General features: G+C 36.2%; 1 protein-coding gene across 1 annotated transcript in view; it reads right to left on the bottom strand.

Moving 5' to 3' along the window:
* HMGCLL1 (3-hydroxymethyl-3-methylglutaryl-CoA lyase like 1) overlaps positions 1–24123 on the bottom strand; it is a 68532-nt gene that overhangs the window by 20191 nt on the left and 24218 nt on the right. Inside the window, exons 6-7 of the mRNA XM_026844058.1 lie at positions 21293–21356; positions 16671–16859 (exon numbers count right to left, since the gene is read on the bottom strand). Of these exons, the coding sequence (XP_026699859.1) occupies positions 16671–16859; positions 21293–21356 (253 nt within the window). The remainder of the gene's footprint in view (positions 1–16670; positions 16860–21292; positions 21357–24123) is intronic.

Here is a 24123-nt window from a genome sequence, read left to right on the forward strand (position 1 = left end):
AATTTTTTTTTTTTTTTTTTTTTTTTTTTTTTTTTTTTTTTTTTTTGGGGGGGGGGGGGGGTGAAGCTCTGTTAATTCCTGAGGCTACTTATTTTGAAAAAGAAGATACTTTGACGTTTTCTAAAGGAATTCACACATTTCCAACAGGGTACATGTATTATAATGATATAATTTGCTACTTAGAACTGGGAAATCACTTTAACTTTCACCAAGTGTAAAAAAGTGTTATCTTTATACATTGTTTTAGTTGTTCAGATTAATTTAAAATGTACTACAGGAATGTGCATAATTTTGAATTCTAGTTTAGTTTTTCCATAAAACATGGTATCTTTTGCATTTTATATTAATATATGCTTCATACTTACAATATATAGTATATACTCCTAGCAATTATTTTCTAATGTGCAAGATACCTCTTCTCATTACTGGAGATATATCTCACAACAGAAATGAAGAATTGTGCATCCTATCTGAAGCTGAATAGATGCTTATGTCGATCATTCAATATCACTTCATATTAGATTTAAAGTCTAGGCCAAATTTGTACAGTTAACACTGTTAAATAAAACCTGCACTTTTTAATCAGACATAACTACTATTTTGCATCTCTCTTAATTCTATTTCATAATCCCCTGAGCGAATCAGTATTTCATTCTATTTTAGTACATAAGACGTAAGGAAGTTCAGAGATTCTTCTCCCCAATATTCCCTGACAAAACACACTCAGCATAAAAAGAATTGGATGGCCAAGACGTATGGTAAACTACCCTTAGAAAAAATCTCCTGGCATTTATTACATCATCTGGATTACACAGGTGCATATCCATCTTCTCCCATATTTGGAAAATAAAAACTGCATTCCCATTCAAATGCTTTTAACTTATTTACAGCTAGATCTGGAGACTTAATATTTATCATCACAAAGTATAAAGCCAAATGTCCTTTTTCTTCAGGAGCAACAAAGATTAACAGATTAGAATGTTTTCCACATGTCCATTTTACTGTCAAGAGAATATTAAAGAAGTTTTCCAGCTTCCGCAGCTCAGCCAGATGTCATTGGATCCCACAGTGAAGCAAAATTGGCAGAGTAGCCTTCTCATGACCCCAGCATTGTTTTATCAAGGATCAGTTTAAAAGTATAAAAGGCCATTTCTTGCTGAGATCTGTAATGTTTTTCAGCCCTTTCCCCCTGCAATTACACAAAAGTGCTGACTTTGTTGAACTACTGATATGCAGTAGTATTTCTTATGACTCCTCTCACACTGTGCTGTAATTGCTGTTTGTGTTGGCACAAGAAAAGTACCACGTCTTGTTTCCACTGTACATTTCCGGACTCTGGTTTCAGTAACATCAGTGTAGGATGTTGTACTGGGCATATGTTTTGTTGTGTAAACATTAACTGGTAATTTACCCTGTCAATCTACACAGTATGGCCTCTAATTACCAGAGGTTGAGGGGCTTCAGATGGACATTTTATAAAATATTTACAGTAGTTATACTGCTTATTTTTTTTCTTCACTGGTATCTGTGTTCTGAAAATCATTGGGGAAAAAAAAAACATCAAAAAACATAAAACAAAACCCAACAACAAATGTATTCATTCTTGCACACGTCAATCTCTAGAGGATCTAAAGACTAGGGTCCCAATTAGTTAAGCAAAAGTTATGGCAATATTTCAGTAGACATTAAGCATAATAAGGTATTAGATATTTCTGTTTTCTTTTAATTTGATTATTCCCTTTTACATCTTTTGTAACAAAAAAATAGTATGTTACTTCTGTCAGTACTTTTTTTCTTAAAATTCATTCTCTCTAAATAGCCCCTGAACTAGCAAACTGCTATGCACATGCTTAATTTGATTCAAGACTCAGACAAATGTATTTAACAAATGGGACCACTTGCTGGAAAATGTAGCATCTACTGCAAAGATTCAGCACCAAGGAGCAACTTCCCTTTAAGAGCTCTGGAATACATATTTTAGTCATTCATCTGTGTAATTTCAAGGAAGTAGAATTTTCTATTTTATTCTAAAATATAATGTCCTGAGTAGAATTCCAGAATGAGATTAAACAATATTAATGTGACCAAAGAAGATGAAATCAAATACAGCACCTTTTTGGACACAATAGGCAGAGTGAATCTTTATTTCAAATGAAGTTTTCACTATAATTTTCATCATAATGCAGGAAACAAAAAAAAAGTGTGACAGTTTCTCAGCTTCTACTATTCCATTATAACTGGATGAATTTTGTATTATTCATCACATTTCAATACATTATCATATTACAGTTTCTTCAAAAGAATCTTCCCTTCCAGCACATTGAATAATTAAGTGGTAGCACTAAGGTGGGGAGACACAAAACAATGTCTTGCAAATTTTTTCCCTTCCTCTGAATAAAGTTCCTTTTTTAAAAAAGGCAGTTGCAAATTGCTCATCCAATTTAACTGCCAACAGTAAAGCCTGAACGTTTCTTTTGTTTAAAAAGGCATTCAACTTAGCATCTTATCTTTTGTTATAGATGCACATTATATTGCCTTGCTAAGTCTACTTTTATTCTGTTTTCTCAGTTTATTCTTTAGAGGAAAAGATACTGCATCAAATTAAAAATTGTTACCCAGTGTTCCAACTCTTAGAGCAAGCAAAATCTTACTGTTATGAACACAGATCAGAGAAAAATCTTTCTGTAATTGTTTACTTTGTGCATTTGAAAGGACTCTGTGTCAAGCAAATCACATCATTTGCCTCTGACAATCTGTCACCATATAGCACTTGCACTAAGTAACAAAGGAGAAAAAATTAAATAAACAGGAAAAGATGCAAGCTGGCAAAAATTATAGTGTATAAAACTCATTCATTTATCTTTAAAAAATGATCACAAAGTTCTTATTTCTGAAAGCCTGGCTGTTTCAATTTGTACTGTAATATTTCAAAAGAAAAAAAGATAAATGACAAATGAATTAACTCAGGAGACTGGTTCAGTGCTGCTTCAGCACAGCACAGAAAGAAAAGATGATTGTCATACTTTAAGTACTGCATCAGCTTTGGTTTCTGTCTTAACTGAAGAGTCATCTTTGACTTATTCCACTTATGCAAATATTCACTTGTTGTCATACCGCTACAAAGACCCACCCAAAACACTCATTTAGAGTTCAGGAACTTCAGCCTGTCTGATCATAGTACCTCTGGATTTTCTCCAGTTTCATCTACCTTAGGACACACTCTGAGAGCTTGTTTAAAGCCACCTGATGTACCTCAGCAACAGGAAGTAACTCTCCCTCCTTCATTGTTTGCTGGATGATAACAAAATTGGTTCTGAGGAGCCATAAATATGCAAGAACAGCCAGAGGTTTAGTTCCACCCCCTCAACACAGCTGTCTGTAGAGCTGCCCAAAAAGGAAGGAAGCATCATCCTGTAAACACTGCACTTCCCTACTGGAGACACTGGGATTTGTGATTTCCCAGGACTGTTCCTGCCATGGCAAACTCCTCTGACCTTTGCTTGGTTGAAAGTCAGCTTCTGTGCAATACCCTCTTTCTCAGGCAGAATCTAGAATAGACGTACTCACAAATAACCAAAGGTAATGAAAAGAAACAATCATTTCCAAGCTGGAAGCACTGTAGTGATGCTGTCCTTAATTTACACTTGCTGTTAAACTTTAAGAAAAACTACTTCAGGGTAAAAAGGGAGGGAGAGCCATTTCTATCAAGTAGAAAAATACACGTCTAAAAGCCATTTATCTTCTAGCTGATGTATACAGAGTCACAGCCTGATTAAAGTGCAATATGATTAGAGGGAGAATTTTAAAACCAAGTCAAGCAATTCTTACAGAAAGAATTTATTTTCAAAGTACCATTAAAACTGAATGAGTAATTAAATCCTGAATAAAAACCTGTTTTTAAAGTTACTTAAAATAACCGTATCCTCACTAAAATTTGAAATTTTTCTTTCACAATTGTTCTTAAATTATGTTGAAAAATTGTATGCTATTTCTGTCACCGTACCACATACCTTTTTAGTGTGCAGCATGTAAACTCAAAACAAAGAGAAAAAAGGAGTAAGACGGTACCACAATCAATCAAGGAGACTAGCTGAAATCACAAAGCTTGATACACAACTACTGGCATACTACTATGTTCTAGATTAGAAAGCATCTAAAACTATATATACTAGAATCAACATCATAAATACATCTTAATCCCTGGAATGAACAGGCAGTCTAATGAACACGAATTTAGTATTAATCTAGAACATGTTTTAGATTACTATTTTTTAAATATAGACATTGGTTTTTGTTGTGTATTTAAATTAGAAATGTAATTTAAATTGGCATGTCAGTTACAAAGACTGGCCAACATTTTCCATATTCAGATCCTATGGTAAGCTGCTTAGAGCTTTGCCAATCTTTTATTAATCAAGCTGATATCCTGTGGGACGGCTATCTGCCCTGAACTACAGTGCTCTGGAAAAACTTAGCTGAAACACTTCAGCTTTTCAGAACAACTTGCACTTAAATGTGTCACAGTAGTAAACAGTGGTGAATTCCTCAAGTTGTCACACCCCCATGCCTTGAATCGAAGGCATGTAATGTGGAGAGTCCCACCTTAGCTGTGGAGACGGATGCAGAGTACAGATGTTTAAGGAAGACCTGTAACAGCTCTGCAGTGAAATCCCCAGGGATGTCAGCAGCACACTCAAGAGCTGACCAGAACCTCTGAATTTCAGCTCTGGAGACATCCTCAAATAACTACTAGGAATGACAGCAAAAATCTCTCTTTTGTGCTATTAATAAACAGGAACTTGTGCTCTTTTATGGCTTTGTATGGCCTACAAACTAAACGGCATCAGAGCTGAAGTCAGCTGTCCACGGTAACTCTTGCCACAGTCCCTGGCACAGCTTTGGCCTCTACCAAACAATTTCTGACACAGTCTGGGAACTAGCACCTTTAAGGGGGTCATTCATAGTTGGTAGTCTGGAAGTGCTGACCTTGTTTTGGAGGGTTAGAATTTGATTTTTATGGATGCAGACTTTTCATATCAGCCGGCCTTAGTGTCAGAGAGGCCAGGAGGTACTGAGACTGGCAACACTTTAAAGGAGTGATATGTCAAATGTAGGAGTGCAAAGTCTAGTCAGACACTCAGTCTCATATCCAAAGTTAATGTGACAGCTGATGAGATAGTAATTGATGAAGAAATGCATTCTGTGGGAGGGGTGTTGAGAAAGGAGAATGGGACAGATTTGCAAGGATGAAGCAGTTCTGAGATGAGCCAGTTGTATAGGATACTTATCTGTAGAAATCCCATTTCATTTGTTGTGAGAGCTGGAAGGTGTGTGAAAGACAAGCAAGACACCATAAAACCAAAAGGCACAGGTAACAGCTGTGGAGAACTGACTTGTCTTTCTGTGAATGACAGTGCCTATGTGATGCTTCATGAGGGACAAAAAAAAAACCCTCAGGCCAATGAAAACTCTTCATTTTCTAGTAATCTTGATAATCTAGATTTTCAGGAACTGAATCAAAAAATGTTATGAAATAACAGTTATTGGTTCAATTTCTGATTACTACAGGCAGTCTACCTACAGCCAGCCATGTAGTCTGAGGTAAAAAAAAACCCAAAATACTAACATTTTTATGCATGCAAACCAGTCAAGGCACAATAGAAATATGTATGGGCAATTTGACACCAGTGTGCCCTCATCATATTTTTTACACATGCTACAGATCAGTGACTTCGGTTTTCTAGTGCTATATTTTCACAACTCCTGAAAGTACTAAATATTTATTTTAAATTGGGCTTAGCATTTTGAAAACTATTTTATACTAATTTGTTCTATAAACACCTGAAAACCTTTTCTGAAAAGCCCTCTTACATTTCCAGCATTTGGAAGTAATTTGTTTCTAGTCCAAAAAAATGAATGTCTGTCTCTAACAGAAAGAGCTGGATTACTGCCCAGTCCACTTCAGAACTGGATGATGCTGACTCTTGGCCATTTAAATAGTCAAACAAGACACAGTTGGGATGATAAAAGGAGGTCTGTAAAAAGACTATTGCTCTGGCTATGTGGACTTACAACTACCAAACAATGACTAGGAAAATAGTGAAAGAGAGAAAAAAATTTACTTAAGTGCCAGGGAAAATATTAGGATTAGGTGAATGGAGGAGCATGGTATACATTCACATCATTCTCCCTTCTTGCCAGTGAGCTGCCAGCAGGATATTTACACTGCTTAAGCACTGACAGAAGCAAAGAATGGCAAAAAGGCATTATAAGGGAGAACAAAGAAGAGGGGAGGTAGACACTAACAGTCTGTATGGAGTATTATCCTCAACTGCACCTATAATCTGCTGCTTTCGTATCTAAATTATATTCTATGCTATTCTGTGTGAGCCTTGCTTGCAAGCACAACTCTCATTAGCTGATAAAAGCTGAAATAAAACAAAACTATCTTCTCATATTCTATTAATACTAGTTCATTTCCCTTTTACAAACTGTATTTCCACATATGACAGCTGAAGAATGATGCAGCAGAACAGAATCTGTTAAAGACCAAAGAATCATTTAAAGTAAATTCTCTAAATCTGTTTTTGGATGGGAAGAAGTGCATTCACAAGAGGAGAAAGATGCACAGTAATGAAAGCAATACTAGAATGCCTTTTAGGTACTGGTTAAGCAAATCAGTATGGCCTTAATGCTTCTAGATTTAATGAATCAGAAAATTATCAATGAAGCTGAAATTGGAATGTACCACTGACACTAAAGAATGAAACATGCAAATTAATGCCACTTGCAGGATGGAAAACTCAGAAATGAAAGCATTTATGATGTGATTAGGAAAGCTACAATAAAACAGCATTCAAAGAAAAAAGTAGAAGTATGCAAGGAGGATGCAAAGATGGAAAAAGAGAAAAGAGCATGGAATATTTGGGCCAAATTCTTCCTTTCTATAAATCCACAGCTTCAATGCAATTTGTACAGAAATTATCTTTGGCTTCAAGATAGAAAACATAAACCACTTCAGATTTTATTTCTCTAGGTGCTGCAGTGATCAGATTTTATTTCTCTAGTTGCTGCAGTGATTTCTCCATTCATATTCCATTTAGACCTAGGGTGATAAATCTATAATATATGAATGTGCAAAGATATTAAGCAAGATGCAAAAGATTTGCATGAGAAACTCAAGGTTTAAAAATGTTTTAATAGACAGTCATGGTTTGATTGAAAGCCAAAGGGAAGTTGTATCTACTGCTCCAAGTCAGCCCTAGTGAGGGATTTTCGAGACAAGAATAATCTATAACTGATGAAGGATCTCTTTGATCAGTATTCTGAAACAGACTTAAGACTCGAGGTTTGTTGGTTCAGTAACTAGGGCTGAAAGCTCCTGAAATTCAATCATCATATTAGAGGCAGCTACAACAATGTAGATTATTTGTTAATAATTTACAATATACTAAGTTTCATTTAAAATAAAAATCAAAACCCACAAAACATACAGGCTACCTGTTGGTATATGCACATAAATACATCTTTGCCTCAGGAACTCTGACTGCTATTTCAGCATACAATAACAAATCTATTCCCTTTCCTATTCTAAAAAGTTAAAAAAACAAAAATCTTGAAAGAAAGTCTACTGTTTTAACTTTTTTTTTTCCTAGTAATAGTGTAACAGCTGTAGTAACAGCAATGAGGAATTTATTTGTGAACTATCAGGCTATCAAGTTTTTCTGAAGCACAGGAAGAAAAGTCAAAAAAATTCAGCTCCTCAGAAATTGCATACTATGCACATCCTGCAAAAAGCAGCAGAAAGCAATAAAAATAGGGTTGCTACTTCTTCCATACTAGTCTGCGAAAAGAGCAGGAGTGGTACTGCCTGTTCATTTGCTTGCTTTCTTATTTTGCTGAAATTACAGGCAACAATGTAAAACCGGTACCTATAAAAAGTCCAAAAAAAAAAAAAGAACAAATACTGGAAAACATATTTCAGACTTTCACTATGAATGCCTATGTTTCCATTTTCTTCCCATATGTAGATCTGATTTATTCATTTGTGCAGTATGTTTTTTCACTTACAAAAGTAACTAGCTGACTATAGTAGCAATATTATTTGATAAAATGCAAGTGGTTTTCTACTTTCCTAAAGCACACACTCTCTTTTTAAGTTTTCTTCACAGAAATCTTGCTGTCTGCTACCTTTTCACAATTCACTTGCCATCTTCCCCCTAACTTCTCTTCTTCCAAATACTTATTCGCCTCTGTCTTGTTAGCTTTCAGTCTTAAACAATTCTACTCGCTCTTTCCTAACATCACGTACTCCTTCAGCTCAAACATCTGATCTTTTTTAGCTAGCTTTACCTAAGTGCTCTATTGTTTCTATGAGGAAAAGGGAATAAGTGGAAACTGAAACAAAAAAGTAAACTGAAATTTTCTAAATTATTTTCTGTTATTGCTAATGCCTCTTTTAGTTTGCTGACAAATAATTCAACAGTATTGCTTACACTTTCAAACCCAGAGAATACCTGGTAAATGCCTAGGATAAATTAGTTCCCAAAGAAATCCAAAACTAGAAAGCTCTAGGAATACACCTATTTAAAAGGGCAGGCATGTTGTAGTAAATAACCTCTTGCTTTACCTAAAATTATATGTATTCCTATATACACTTACTTTTGATCCCAACCTTTTTCTTTTGCATGTTGTAGAATACTACACAGCTTTACACTTACAAATTGTGTCAGCTATCCTGTTTATCACAATGGACATCTACAATTTGAAAAGTTTAATTTCTACAGGTTAGATAGAATAACTGCCCTGAACATGAGCATTATAGTATTGCAAATTATTCGTTTGAGCAGGAAAACCTGGCATCCGCAGGCCAATACTTCCACAACCCTGCTGATCGGTGCTTTCCAGCTTGAGGAAATTCTGTTTCATAACTCCATTTGTTTCCTGCCGTTTAGCCAACTTTCCACTTATTACATGCCTCCACGCCTTAATATTAACTTCCAGTGCAGAACACTGTAAATTGTTTTCTGAAAAATCAAAGCATATGATGGCCACTGTATATCCTTTGTCTTCTTTGGCAGTGACTGCCTCAAAGGATTCCAGCAAAATACTGAAGCACGACCAGCCCTTCCTGAATCCTGAACAGCTATTCTCAGTCAAGCTCTGTTTTCTAATGTTCCCTGTCTGAACCTTGAAATTAGTTTTCGGAGATTTTTGCGAAGTCTTCTATAGTTTCCTAGCATATCTTTGTAAACAGAAGTAAACTTGTGAGTCTGCCGAAACCTTTCTTAAAATAGGAATGCAAAAATTTTAACATTCTTTCAAGATCCCAAAATATGGCATGCTTCATACAACAAGTCTTTCCTACCCTCATGTTGTGCTATATAAATTCTTCGGAGTGCCAGACTGTGCAGGCGAAAGGAAATGGAGTGTTACAGAACTCTGATAATTTGATTTGGCATGTATGTATTTTGATCACTTGCCCACTCGTATACCTTAGCTTTTTTAATCTCAAAATTACATTCTATACCAAACTTTAAATATATTAAGTTTCTGAACTTCAATTTCAAAAAAAAAAAATTAAATCTAGACTTCATAAAAATAATTTGTACTTGTCTAATGCTCTTCCCCTGTAGATTTTTTTTACTATTTCACAAACTGAAAGATTTGAGCCTTATTTCTGTTTTACAAATAAAAAAATTGAAGCAAAGTGATGTGCACAGCGACATGACAAATCAAGAAAAAACAAGGCAAGACGTTATGGTTCCTGCCTCCTGTACCTCATTAATTTCATACAATACCTCCCTATTGGCCTAAAAAACCCCTGTCTGCAGTACCATGTTGAAACTATCATTACTATTTTTGCTGTGTTAAAAATTAGTTTAGATGTAAATACTTTCATTGCCCGGCAATGAGTACCCCAGCACAATGCTAATAATAAAACAAAATCCTAGTGGTACTTAACCTATTATTCAAGCAAGAACTTTGTCAGACCACTACATACAAGTTCATACCCTCAGTTACTTTATAACTCCCCCAAACCAGTATTTTTTAATTTGTGTAGCAACAGACAAATATGGCTAGACTGCCTTCCTCTGCTAGAAAGTTCATATTCACTGTTACATGAGAAATTCCTCACTCAAGTCTAGCACAATGAGTACATGCAAGGCTACAGACTACGTCATGGTTGCTTATCTTCTCTGTAACAGAAGTGTCAATTTAGCTCTGAATGATTGTGCTTTGCAGGGAATTAAAAAAGAGTACTTATTACAAATAAATAATTATAAGGTGTCTTTTTTTTTTCCTTTTTTGATACTATCTTGAATGTTCAATTTTAGGTTGCTAGTGAGTTGGACAGGAGTTGAGAGATGTAAATGTATAAGCAAATTTATAATCCTTCCAATGCTCATTAGGAAGAAGTCACTGAAGTAGCAATGATTACATAATGCACGGGAGTCAGTGGTAGATAAAGCTGGGAGACAGGACAGAAGATTTTAAATCTTTATTCAAGGCCTGTGCATACACTTTCTTCTCTGTTTTACAGGGAGAAAGTGAAGGAATTCAGATGTTGATTAAACCTAGACTGTAGTCAGGTAAAATGTAGTCCTAAATTTTGATCCTCCAAATTGGTGACCATTTATATCAGCACATAAATAAATATGCATACCTGAATTAATGATGCTTTGATCAGTTAATCCTGTTTTTTTTGCTCTCTTTTAAAGTCTGTTTTGTTACGCAGCATGCTGTGGATTTTCTGACTGCTGTTTCATACTTAGAAGATCAAGGATCCAAGATTTTTTAGTTTTACTGTTTAATTTCTACTTATATCATGTCCTTATAGCTCTCTTCTAATATAGCATTTTGTAACTAAAGCTGATCTAGTTTTACAGTCTCTCTTAATTTGTGGCCCTGTTCAAGCAGCCATCCAAAAGATCACAGCTCAGCTATGGTTTTGCATTGAAATTATGAAAAAGGGGGAACTTCAACATAAATCCAGGAGAAACCTGCTGGTTTTAACTTCGTATCTCTCTGGAAATGAACTTCAAAGAAGAAATCATGACATAAAGCTCATGAAAATGAAACCAAAGGAAAAAGTGCTTATGTGTTTTTATAACAGAGTTTTGTAAAATTGTACTTCAAAAAAATTATCCTGTTGATTCTTTTTAAATCAAAGATATTAAACTGTAACTGCACACATGTTTGTATGCATAACTCAGTAAAAAGGTACAAATCACCAACAGAAATGCTAGAACAATTTATATGTGGCTAGTATACACATGTGTTCGCCTTCTTCCCATTCGGCCTCCCACCACTGCTATCCATACCTTTATGTCATTTTACCATTATTTTTTTTAATCGCTTCTCTACTTTATCCAGCTACTCTAACTTGAACGGCTTCTAGCTGTAGTCATTCACGGGGGTAAGGTAGCATGAGCCCTGCCTGCATCCTTGTAGACATCTATGAAAATAAGCTGGACTAAGTGAAAGAACTGATTAAAGGATACAAATGCTAAGTGGATTTTCTAGAACAGAAATATTCTTACAGGTTCTGTATTTATTTGGAGATTTATCATTATGGGTATATTCTTTTAGGTCAGTTAGTCACAGAAATACAGGTCTAAAAACAAGAGAATGGCAGCAAAAGTAGTCTGGCACCTAAAGGAGATGTTTAAATTCTGTCAGACACAGACAGCAATTCCTCAGGCTGATTTCTGGGCTCTTTTTTTGACCCAACAGAGTTCACAGTGCAGAACTGTCAGGGCTTTGTGTACAGCCAGACAACAGGAAATGCTTTCTGGATTTAACTGAGTATCAAGTATCTTGCCTCTCTGCAAGACAAAGCCTCCAGATGAGCTCCAAGATCAAAGTGCATGAGACCTGCTAACTCTCACAGGTGCTGAATGTCCCAGCTCAGCACCCACTCCAACTATCTGCCATTCAGAGCCATCCTTAAAGCTCAAAATATTGGTTGCTAGTTCCTCCTCTGAAGACTCAACTGTCTTGAGCACCAGCAAGGACAACCTGTTCATTCATAAAGGAAGGCCAGCAAGGAGCCAAGAGTCACAGCTAGGCAGGCACAGCAGCAACCTCACCAAAAAAGAGCCAGGAAGGTGAGTCAGCAATTCAAGGTCAGGATCAGGTCTGGAAACAGTAACCAGGATCAGTCGCAGATCAGCCAGGCCTGAAGCTAAACCAGTGGGTGAGGATGAGGGTAAGAATCAGGGAGGTGCAAGACTGGGAGCAAGCACAATTGCAACGCTGCTGCAGAGTAGCTCAGGTGAGGGCTAAGCACAAGAGCTTCAGGTTTAAAGCCACCTCCAAGTAAGAGGGGGAGCCCCCACTGAGGCTCCATAGCAGCAAGCAGCTTCTGGACAAGAGATCTTGGCAGGAAGCTAACCACCAGCTGAAAGGGGCTTTGACAGCCTGTTGCTACAGGCAAGCTAAACAGCCACAAACAGCAAATCCTGTATTTGAAAAAAAAAAAAGAAAAAAAAAAAGAAAAAAAAAAGGACAAGCTAGGTACTTACATCTAGGAGATGGTTTTGTGTGGAAAATTCATTTCACCCAAGGCTTCACATGTAAGCTCACATGAATCACAGAGGAGGGAATTTTAAACACAGACTTTTTTCTGTTGCTTAACTTAGGCTCTACCATTTCAGGCTGCTGGCCATTGTGAACTCTACTCCTGTAACACAATGATCCTGGTGAATTAATAAACCATGACCTTCAGCATCTACAATCAGATTCCTCCCCTAATTCCATCACTTAAAACAGCCATATCATCACTGAATGCCTTTGTGTGAACCTAGTCCTTACTACGTAAGTAAACTGGTGCACAAAAATATGCAAGTTGGTTAGTCTCTCTAGCATGCAGCAAAGGGACTAGAATCCATTTAGTTGAGTGATGAAAGGAAGAGGTCAGCAGCAAACCACTTCTGTTTGGATTTTTTTTTTAAAAGTTTATTTAATCTTTAAAATTCAAGGATCTTAAATATATTAATGAAATATTATTAAAAATTTTGAATTCTCTGTAAAGGGGATCTATTATAATGTTTGTAATGAAAAACTGTATTCACAAATTTGGATTTTGCAGTCCAAACCTTGAAAGTTTAATTAGAGGCTTGCTACATTATGTTTCTGGTATTAAAATGTGGATTTCACTTCAAAATTCCTGTTTTCTGGGTAAAGAAAGCACTAACAGAAAGTAATTTCATTTGGCAAATCATCAATCTCATTGTGTCCATTAAAGTGGAAATTATTACACAAAGTGGTAAGAATCCTTGACCCCTGTAAGTAATTTTCATTTTTTTTCTCTTAAGTTAGGCTTGATCCCAGTAGTGTAGGGATCAGTTTATATTAATGAATTACAAGAGCGATTTCAATTTGATAAAAGTTCTATGAGATTACCATTAGATTGTTTCATTTATTGAGGTATCACTGCTGTCCAAAACTCCTCTCTGCCTCTTAGCATATTCTTTCTTATGTTCAGGTATGTCCTATGAAAACAGACAAAGCTATTTCTGGCAACTACACAAGCTATGCAAGAAAACAGTTCTGTATCACTTCCATTAAAAAACTTCCCCCTTCTTACCTGTTCTGCACACATTATGGGAGTCAATTGTCAAGGTAAGTCAAATCTCCTCAGATCAATGATCTACCTTATTGGGGCCTCTCCAGCATAGAAGTTTCCTGACCCATCTTTTTACCCTTCCTTGTAGGTCTGCAACTATTTCCTGTAAATATTTTACTACTTCTTTTAGCTATATTTTGTGTCTGTCACATTAGCTAAGCCACATATGTAATTTTACTCAAAATACCACAACCTCTAACTAGATTGCCACACCACTTCCCATCTTCTGAATTTGTCTCTTTGATAAATTGTATACCCTGATATTTTTATATTAAACCATTTAACCAAGAGCCAGTCATGTTTCTACTGTAAATGTTTTGCTCTGAAGCATCACTTCATGATCCTCAAATTTTTACACAGAATCTCTTCATAAAAGAAAGTTAATTTCCTTTCTCTAGACAATGCTTTCTAACTATATAATTCACTTCAACAACTTTAAAAATTACTTACACTTTAAAAGTTGGCTAATCTCTCTCCCATCTTTCACTACCTATCCTTTTTCTAAAACAACACACATAAAACTGAATACTAAAATTACAAGGCTACTTCCCTGCTAATTTCTTATACAGATATGGCCTGTCAGTTCTAGATGACTTTGGATCAGCCCCAAACAAAAGAAAATACTCTGGGTAGTATAATCCTGCATGGAACAATGTGATCTGTATAAAAAATCACTTACTGAATCACCCGCACCTCTTTCCACTCCTAGGAGATCTCCCTTCGAAGCAATGCCTGAATTAGTGCAGAGTGATTTGTGGCTTTCCAGCTGTCATTCATTAATTTTTAGGCAATACAATATACAATACAATACTACTCAGCATGATGTTGTAGTCTGCAATGTCTTAGGAAAAGTGTAATTTGCCTGCTGATGTTCTTTAAACTTCTTTTCAAACAATAACTCCAGTCCATTATTTCTATAACCCCTCAAACACATTTCACTCCTGATGAAATACCGTGTCAGTTGCACAGACCCATAGTGGAGGAAGGATAAAGAATTGAGTCTGTGGAGAGTCTGGTCTATGAAATGAATGGCTGAGTTGAAGACAGGGGGTTATTCTAGTACTTTGCCATTCATGTATCTTTGGCAGAGAGGAAAATACAGGCAAGCCTGACAGCGGGGGCCATAAGTGACCTGGGCACTCTGATCCACTGGCTTTGGCACTTTACCATCCATCTGACCTGTAAAAGTTGTCCTGTGTTAGAAAAAATATTGCTCAGCTATAATTCACCACTAGCTGCCTCATTTCTTTGACCAGAGACAGGAGAGGATGTTGGGACTGACCCATTTGAGGATCCAAGAACCTGGAGACCTACCTTTAGAGCAAGCCAAGAAGGTGCTTGAACAAAGCCAGTCAGAGAGACTGTGTAATGCCTGCTTCATCAAGGACTTTTGGCAAAATCTGTGACAAGTTCATCTCAGCCAAAAACATCACACCTTTAGACATGCACTGTAGCAGAAATGGAGCACACAGGGAAGTTTTCTGGTGGGTCTCAGGCACCTCTGGCTTCCCAGAAATCTGAGAAGGCTGCAAAGGGATATTTTTTTAGGTCTATTGCTCTCTTGAACTTACATGCTAATTAGCCTGAACTGCACATTAGTTACCTAAGAGCTTTTTTCCCCTTTAACTCTTGCACAGTTGATTTAAGAAATAAATAAAAAGATAGAAGAAGAAGGTAAACCTGAAACAAAAATCACTTACAACAAATACTGGGGTTAACAAAGCATAGCCATCATTCAGTGTTTAGTAGGCACCATGACAGCAATTATTTTAAGGAAGGATTTGCAAAATAATGCTTCAAGTATTTTTATGGCGAACTCCTCCCATGCTCAAGGGTTTTCATGCTTTTAGCTATTACATGTGCAACTGAAGCTAACTGTGAAATTAACAATTTATTTATCCCATGGTACATACAAACACATTTGCAAAAGTAAAAGTGAGAGAGGTCAATAGTGAACACTGAGAGTAAACATTAGAACCCTTTTTACCAGATTTTGTCATTCCTTATTGTATCAAATACATGCAGAGATTCCCATATTGAAACATTTTCCTGTTCCTTCTTGTTGCTTATATTAGTAATACTGTTAAGACACTGCTGTAATTTCTAAATAACATAATAGAGCTCTGCCAAAATAATGAGTCAGGACAGAGGAAAGTTGACCTTAAAAACGGCTGCCTGAATTGCAGGGAAGCAGAAGATGCCATTAAGTATAAAACAGAACAATAAAGGCCTACGATTTGTAAACAGCTTTTGATTCTGTAACATTTAGTAAAAATAGGTCTCCTTTAGAATGCATGTACACATGAAGATATTTTTCAAGATTATATGTTTACAAAAACTATATTAGAACTTGTAGTCTGTTTCTTGCATTGTGCCCTATTCTTAAAATATAGAAACACAAAAGGAACAGTATTTCTTATGGAAATTAACTTTTTCTGATTATTTAGCCACAGATTTGAAAGAAGATTAAATGGGATATAAAGTTGTTGATAATCTTATTTGGAAGGTATAACTGATACACAAAAAAGCTTACTGAAGGCATGTTAACAGTGATAAAATTATCTAGACCACTCCATCTGTGTAAATAATCACCAATAATTTAGATTGATCCATCTGAAATCAAGATGTAATTATGCATTATTCTATTGTACATTTAGACCCCTCTGTAAAACAGAAATTTTAGTGTAGTGAACAATGAGCATACAGATGTCTCTAAGAAAAGTTGAATCTGAGATATCAGGAAAAAAAAAATAAATATCTCCCTCATTCATCCAAAATCAATGGAATATAATAATCACCACTGTTTCTTAGTGATTTTGTATGGAAGTGAAGGTAATAATTACATAAGAATTGACATTTTCTTGCTAAAGCAACAGCAATACCTGTGGACAATGAGATATGTCAGCAATACTTTCTGAGAGTTTAGTGAGCGTCTTTGTTTTTCTAGCAATTTCTTTAAGGCTAGCATTTTTTTACATCATGCATTTGCATTAAACTAAGACTACTACTATGATATCTGTAAAATAAGAACCTGAGTTACCTGTATGGCTGTGAGGATATTGGCTAATGCCTGGCCATAGGTGTCATGACAATGAACAGCAAGAGCACTCAGAGGAATTTCTTTCATAACAGCTTCCAACATTCTTTTCATACTTCCAGGAGTCCCCACACCAATTGTGTCCCCAAGAGAGATTTCGTAACAGCCCATACTGTACAGTCTCTTTGATACCTGATCAGAAACAGAGAAACATAAAAAGGCCAAGATGAAAGAATACAAAAGAAATAACATACATTAAAAAGGAAACATTTCTGTATAGGTTTCAGGTTTTGACCCACTGAGGTGGAAATATGTATCAGAAACACTGTACTGATTCTTGAAAATTGTCATCCAAGAAGAACGTCCCATAGATCCTCTTATATTAAATTTATAGTTCTGCTTCTGTACATGGAAAAACCAACCAAGCCAAATCCATCAAAAACTTGCTTTTTGACTCTCCCACAGAATCCAAATAAGCAAGATTTTACACTATGAATTAAGTTTCTGTCAAGCCCTTTCCCAACATTTTCTTCTCTTTGGGGATTTCCCAGCTGTTTGGTTTTCTCCATGCACTTTTCAGCTTACAAGTTGTACAGGGTAAAGACCTGCCCTTTTGTTTGCTTATTACACGGAGCCAAGCACATGGCTGAACTAAGACAATAAATAATTAACAAGAAGCCTGATTTTGCTTTCTCTTGGCAATGAAAGCATCAGAGAAAACTGAAGTTTTACCATGCTGCAGTTAATACTAATTTTGCTTGTTTTTCATGAAATCAAACATTAAAATACTAACAAAGCTTAACTGTAACTTAATTAACATTCTAGTTTTGAAATTTTTCTTAATACCAGACAAAAACATATTTATTTATTAATATATTTATTTATGTAAGTAGAACCCTAAATGTTTTTTGGAATTACATCTTTGAGTAGCTCTTTGTACGAGTAAGAGATTGAGGTCTGGCTCCATAATGTTTGTATAGAGAGAGACAAACACTCGGAAGCACAAAATCATGTTTGCACCAGAAATATTGTTTTAGAAACTGAATGTAGGATCTTTCCATCTTAGTTCTGTTTAATTTATCTGGAAAGGGTTTCACCTTATTTTCAGTTTCTGATTATGTTTGTCCCCTTTAGGATTCCCCACTGCGTATAAGCAATCCCAAAAGGCCACTCCACTGAATGGAATCCCAGTCTGGAAATTAACTGTTTAGAAATGAAAAAATACGACCCTTTTCCAAGACATCTTCAGTTGCACAGCACTCTGCTGTTAAAGCAATTCCAGGACTTCATCAGTGGGATTGCTGTGAATATGTCTGAGGAAGCTGACAAAGTGCTGCACCAGAAGTCTCGGAAGTGCTGGATTAATACTGCTGTTCACTTAATTCAAAGAACAGCTGAAAAAGAACTTCAAGTAGTCTGAATTGTTCTTCGTAAAGCTTGGAAGTCCTACAACTACTGCAAATATAGTAAAATTCTTTGTGCTTTAAAGTCAAAGAGCTCCTGGTTCGTATCAACATAAATTCAATATACACTTTAAGAAAGGAACATTCACCAGATTGCAAAAAGGGGTTCCATCTCACAGCATGTTTTTATATCATCAACACATGGCAGGTGTTTCAACTGGACTCTTGTTGTAAGAAAAAAAAGGATCATCTGCAGTTAGTGGTGGATTACCTCTAGTTAATCCCCGAACCTCATTTTTTGTTTAAGAACAGGGTAAAGGAAGCAAACTGCATTTTTTTCTCAAGTTCTTCTTAATTCATGATTCAAAGTTTTTCTAGATGAGCATTTCAGTGATGACAAAGAGACTACATAAATTGTTAGAAATATTGCATTTACTTCTTTCCTTTGCTCAGTCCTTAGGTCGTTCAGCTTTCTGAAAATAACGTTCCGGAAGATGAAAGAGGAGAGGGGGAAATTCTGCTAACAAGCTGAGCATCATCACTGACTTGTCATGATCTAACCTTAAATTGACCCTTAAAAAGAGATCTATATTTAATTTCAAGAAGAATGTGCATGCTTGGAAGCTGAATGGGAGTTTTTCATACCAAATTTTCTATCCTACCATAGGAGGAGGCAGCCCATTAGTTATAGTTTTATAAGTTTTCAATGTGAATTTTTGGGAGGAGAGTGGGGGAGAACACAGTTTTGTCAGTGTAATCAGGATGTGACTATGAGTTTGTAGCTTTGTTGATGGAACAACGTTGTGTTATGCACCACTGAGCAGTTTTACTATGCATGAGTCTTGTGCTACTCCCTTATGACCCTGACACCAAGCATTGATCAAAATGGGAGCTGGTGACCCAGCACTACAACCCCTTAGGCATGTGAACAATCCTACTGCTGGAAATAATATTAAACCATACTCTTAAACTGAATACAAAAGGTCATAATTGAGTTACAGATTATTTTAAGCAAACAGCAACATTAAAAACACACTGCAGTCCTTGTGCTGTAAGAGCAACTTCATAATAATCCAACAGCCTTCAAGTAAGAATAGACACCTTTTCTGTAGCCTGATCAGCCTGTATGCTGGATAATATTTACATGAATTCACTGCTCTAGGTTAAAAGGAAGCTAAGGAGAGAAAGAAGCAGGCAGAAAAATAAAACCAGCCAAGTATATGACTAGAAGACAGTGGAAGACAACTGCCTTCAAGGATATAAGGTGCTTCCAACAACTTTCAAGACTTATTTGCCTAAGGTTGAAATCCAAAAAAGACAAGATGATAAATGGTTAAGCAGTGTCTCCATTTCAAGAAAAAGCAGAGTGATAAAAAAGGACTATGTAGTTTATTTTAATAGATGAGAAATGTGGGGGGTTTTTATAAAGAACCATATGGGTGTACCAGATGTATTCTAGAAGTCTGAAGGCATCTGAAGTCTGAACTCACTAGATTACTATGTGTAAAACAGTTACATACCTAGTAAACCCAAAATGCCTGTAGTCTAGTTAATGAGCCACCTCTCCTAATTGGTTTTGCTTCAGCTAAAATAATCTTTTGCTTAAAAAAAAAAAAAAAAAAAATTGGTCACTGTCATTGACTGCATAAGAAACAGTCTAAACCTTTCAATCAAAGCTGCTGATCGCAGTGAACAGTCAAGGGAGTCACACATTCCCATCCTGAGAAAGATGATGACCTGAGAGGCAGCCTTCTGAGAGGGTTTAGCAACATGGCCAGTATTTTGATAATTCTGATTCAGCAAAGGATGAATAGTAGTGTTTATGTAAAATCCATAAACAGCTAATCAGATGCTTCTACATAAACACCAGTGCTTGCTCAATCAGGGCCTCAGTAACTTTAATGAGGCAGCTTTTATTCTTAAACACATACATGATGGTGTACAGGTAGGTACACAAGAAGACACACACTAGGATGAAGACAGAAAATAAAATATCTGTGTGAGTAAAAGTTTGCATGTTTGTAACATTAAGGAGTACTCCAACTACAAACTGAAAAGGACCTCTTCTGTGCAAGGAGAGTAGTTAAAAAACAAGCAACACATGGATAGAAGCCTGTTGGGGAACATGATATTGCAGTCAGCAATTTACCAACAGCACAGCTGAATCTGTCATCACTGCTCTAACTAAAGCTGTGTAACTCCTAACTTTCACTTCATACTAAAGCAAATTAATTTATGAGTACCTTCCAATTTAGTTAATTTTTTCAAAGAGCGTGAGTATATGTGGCTGCTGTGGGAGAAGTGTTGTCACAGGTTTCATCTGCCACGTATACTAGAAGATGCAGGAGAACAGGACCTGAAAGCCACACATGTAGAATGCAATATATCAGACAAATGTTGACTAGCTGCTAGAGCTACAAAGGACAAGTGGGTTGGAAATTCTGCTAGTTCACCAAAACCAGGTGATTAAGTGTAACACAGAAGTCTTTCTCCAGGAGGAAAGCCAGTATGTTCTGCCTTGTGATTCTTGAATTCTCTCCATGTTCTTCTGTTCATTTCAGCTTTCATGCCCTCTTTGCCTTCCTGAAAAATTTAACACGCTTCACTCATCTCTTTCTCTGCTGGAAAAAAAAGGCTGGACTAAGACATCATCTTTCTTCTCCTTTATCCTAAATGAGAGAAGGGAGTGGAAAGGGAAGGTACAGCTTATTCCACCATAGCAGTAGAGTAAGTTTAGTAGTAGGAAATCATGCTGAGGATGAGTTTTGGTTCATTTGTCAATCATGACATTCACCAGAAGCAAAATGTTGTAGCAGTGGCTCTACCAGCTGACAGCACAGTATGCTTATCCCAGCATAAAATAGATTTAAAAGCAGATACCCTTTTCTAGAGGTTGTGCTGGAAATCACCTCATACAACATGGTCCACCAACATACGCACTTGAGTCTATTTCCTTAAGTACTTCCTTACCTTCTTGTCGGAGGAAACAGCACATAATATTTTTTTGGTAACATTCAGAACTTACTATTTTCCTTAGATTTGACTTCATATAGTTCAGTGAGATTATGCACCCAGTTTTAGTATTAGCTATGTTTTGTGTTTGTTTTCCTTAAATTTTATGCATTAAAGATCTTTTTAGGATTAAATAGAGAACATTACTTATAGACATTTTAAAATGTATTTTTGATTCATTAAAAAGACAAGCCAGAAGTTCACTCTTACTTCTGCCACTTTGGCTGGTATGATGTTTCCTTCGTATGGGCATCCCAATGCGCATGACACATACCTACGATAAAAATAACACATAAAGATACTTCTGTTCTATATATGCATATATGTATCCATCCATGTTACAATTAAAAAAAAATATATGATTTTGAATACTTAAGCCAGTCAATGTAGAATAAATATTTGAATGAAAACTTAAAATTACATCAGATTTAAACAGCAAGTTTATCAATTTTCTTTTTAAATTACAGAACAGGGATTTAGAGCTTTTTTTATGCTCAACATATGCCACAAGTTATAAAGGACTGGCAATGCAGTCAAGCTAACGCTGCTTCAGAAGTCTTCAATTTTTCTTGGTATTTCCTTCTTAAATTGTAAGACCTAGCTCACAGTTTGCCTTGCCTAGCCCACACAAGGTATTCAGGGGAAGGTATAATTTTCTTCCTTGTGCTAGCTACCTCGATCATAGAGAGCAACACACGGACACAAGCAACTTATAAAAACACCACCATCTCATAAGTCATTAGAACTGTGTTAGCTTTCACCCTCTATCTCTCTATTGGCATTTCTGTCCTAGTGGCCCAGAAGAATTACAGCTCCATTGCAAGCTGTAGTTTAGGTATGCCTTGAGACAAGAAGAAACTGAGAAGCCAGACTGTGTCAGTAGCAATTGACTCCACAAAGCAGAAAAACTGAAAGCCATAACCACGCCTCCATTGTTCAGTCTTAATGTTGTGTTAGCACAAAATTTGGTTTAAATTTCTTCTTATTAATGACAATTAAGAGCCATGAAATTCCAATTAAACTTCTAGTTGTTTATATTAAATTGATTAGGAATAGGATTGAACTAAACAGAAACACTCATTCAAAATCAAAAGAAGTGTGGCTGTAGAGGGATTTACAACAGATTCAGAGGCAGGCAGGCAGAGTCCTAATCCCAGTGGGAGGTTGCTCAACTGCTTAACAGAAGAACAAGAGCCTTCAACAATCCCCCATCATTCCCTTTCCCTCAACACTGAAGGATATAATGTAAAAGTATACACTGTATAATGCAAATGGGATTGAACAGATGCCAGTTTGTATGTAGTCAAGGTCTGTAGGGTAAAGGATGTACTGTTTCTTTGCAGTTGAGGGAGAAACTGATAGAAAGTGAAATTAGGATGAGTAACAGGCAAAAACAAACTGTGAAAAAAATGTCAACATTTTAATGCATAGAACATATTCCATTCCTTATATGAAGTTATGGTGTTGGCACCCTGGAAGTAGCAGTAAGAATGAAGCAAACTTTGAACCTAAAAAGAACTTGATTAGCCCTGACAAAGAATTGGAAATTAATTTTGTTTCGACAAAAGTGGTTGGGTCCATTACAACCTGATCATAGTTTTAGTCCAGATGCCTACTAGGCATGATTTCAACTATTTGTATGTCACTATGAAAACGAGGTTTTTGAAACTTGGCCATATACTTCAATAAATATGACCCCCAAGTTAGATGTCAAAATTCTAAATTTTCTTATCTACATTAAAGATAAAAAAGTAGGTACTGTGTTAATAGTTAAACACTGCCCTGCTTTTCAGTGACACATAACTAAAAAACAATTAGGATAATTTCCTTATTTTTTATGCATACACAGGTTTTTAAATGAAACCAAGCACAAAAAATTTCACACCCAAAGAACTGCTTTTTTACACAACACTACAGTGCTTAGAGATAGTCTTTTACTGAAATTATTTTGCAACATAAACCACAGCGCTTATTCTGAAGTGAGCAAGAACAGTATCAAATACAAAGTAAATGCGAAACATACAGTATGTATGTGCACGTTCCCTTTAATTACATATATCTTTACATGTTCCTAACAGCTACATATGTTAGATCAAGAAGACAGTGCATTTGGTAGTGATAATGTGGCATGAATGACATATGGAATGGAGTAAGGCAAACAAAAGTAAAAGCAGACCAAAAGGTATCTAGAGAACAAGGGAATACTCCCTGTGGTTCACACCAGTGAGGAGAAACTTGCCTGAGCTTACGTAATCCATCTGGGCCTGCTGGGGTATGAAAGTATGTAGTGACCTGAGGAATCTGCCTACTACAATGTACAAATCTGTTTGAAATTATGAACTCTCTGCATGCTTACACCATTGTGACTAGACTGATGTTTTAAACAGAGAAAATATGATAATCTATTTGGGCATCTGATATTTAATATTAAACTGGAGAAAATAAGGATTACTGACAGAATTTGACAGATAAAGAACTTCCTACCAGAAAGAAAACAAAGTCCTGTGGAGAATGAAAGAACTGTTTTTCAGTAGAGTTCATCAAGGATGAGCTTGGCAGAATTTTATCTAGTATTTTCATTTAATCAATTGGCATAAAAACTAGAGATGTGGTGATAACATTAAATTTCTTGGTACTGCCAATACAGAAAAAACCATTGGGATTCCATAGAGAAAGGACAAAAGCAATAGAAATGGGACTCACTTGATGGCAATTACAAAGAAAGTGAAATTCTTAAAATGAGGCCCTAAAAGTGAAATGCACTCCAAACGTATCAGGATAAGTTTTAACAGAGGACATAAAATATGAATTCCATTTCACATTGCTATATTCTTATTAGAAACAAGAGATACAATTTGAGTCTGTTATAGCAAAAGTAATGCAAAGTGGAAGAGATGCAGGCTAGAACATCGTGGGGGTGACCTGGGGGTGTTGATTGACACCCGGCTGAACAGGAGCCAGCAGTGTGCCCAGGTAGCCAAGAAGGCCAATGGCATCCTGGCTTGTGTCAGCAATAGCGTGGCCAGCAGGGACAGGGAAGG

Source organism: Athene cunicularia (genome assembly GCF_003259725.1).
Source record: "Athene cunicularia isolate RWA chromosome 3 unlocalized genomic scaffold, athCun1 chr3_part1, whole genome shotgun sequence".
NCBI lineage: Eukaryota > Metazoa > Chordata > Aves > Strigiformes > Strigidae > Athene > Athene cunicularia.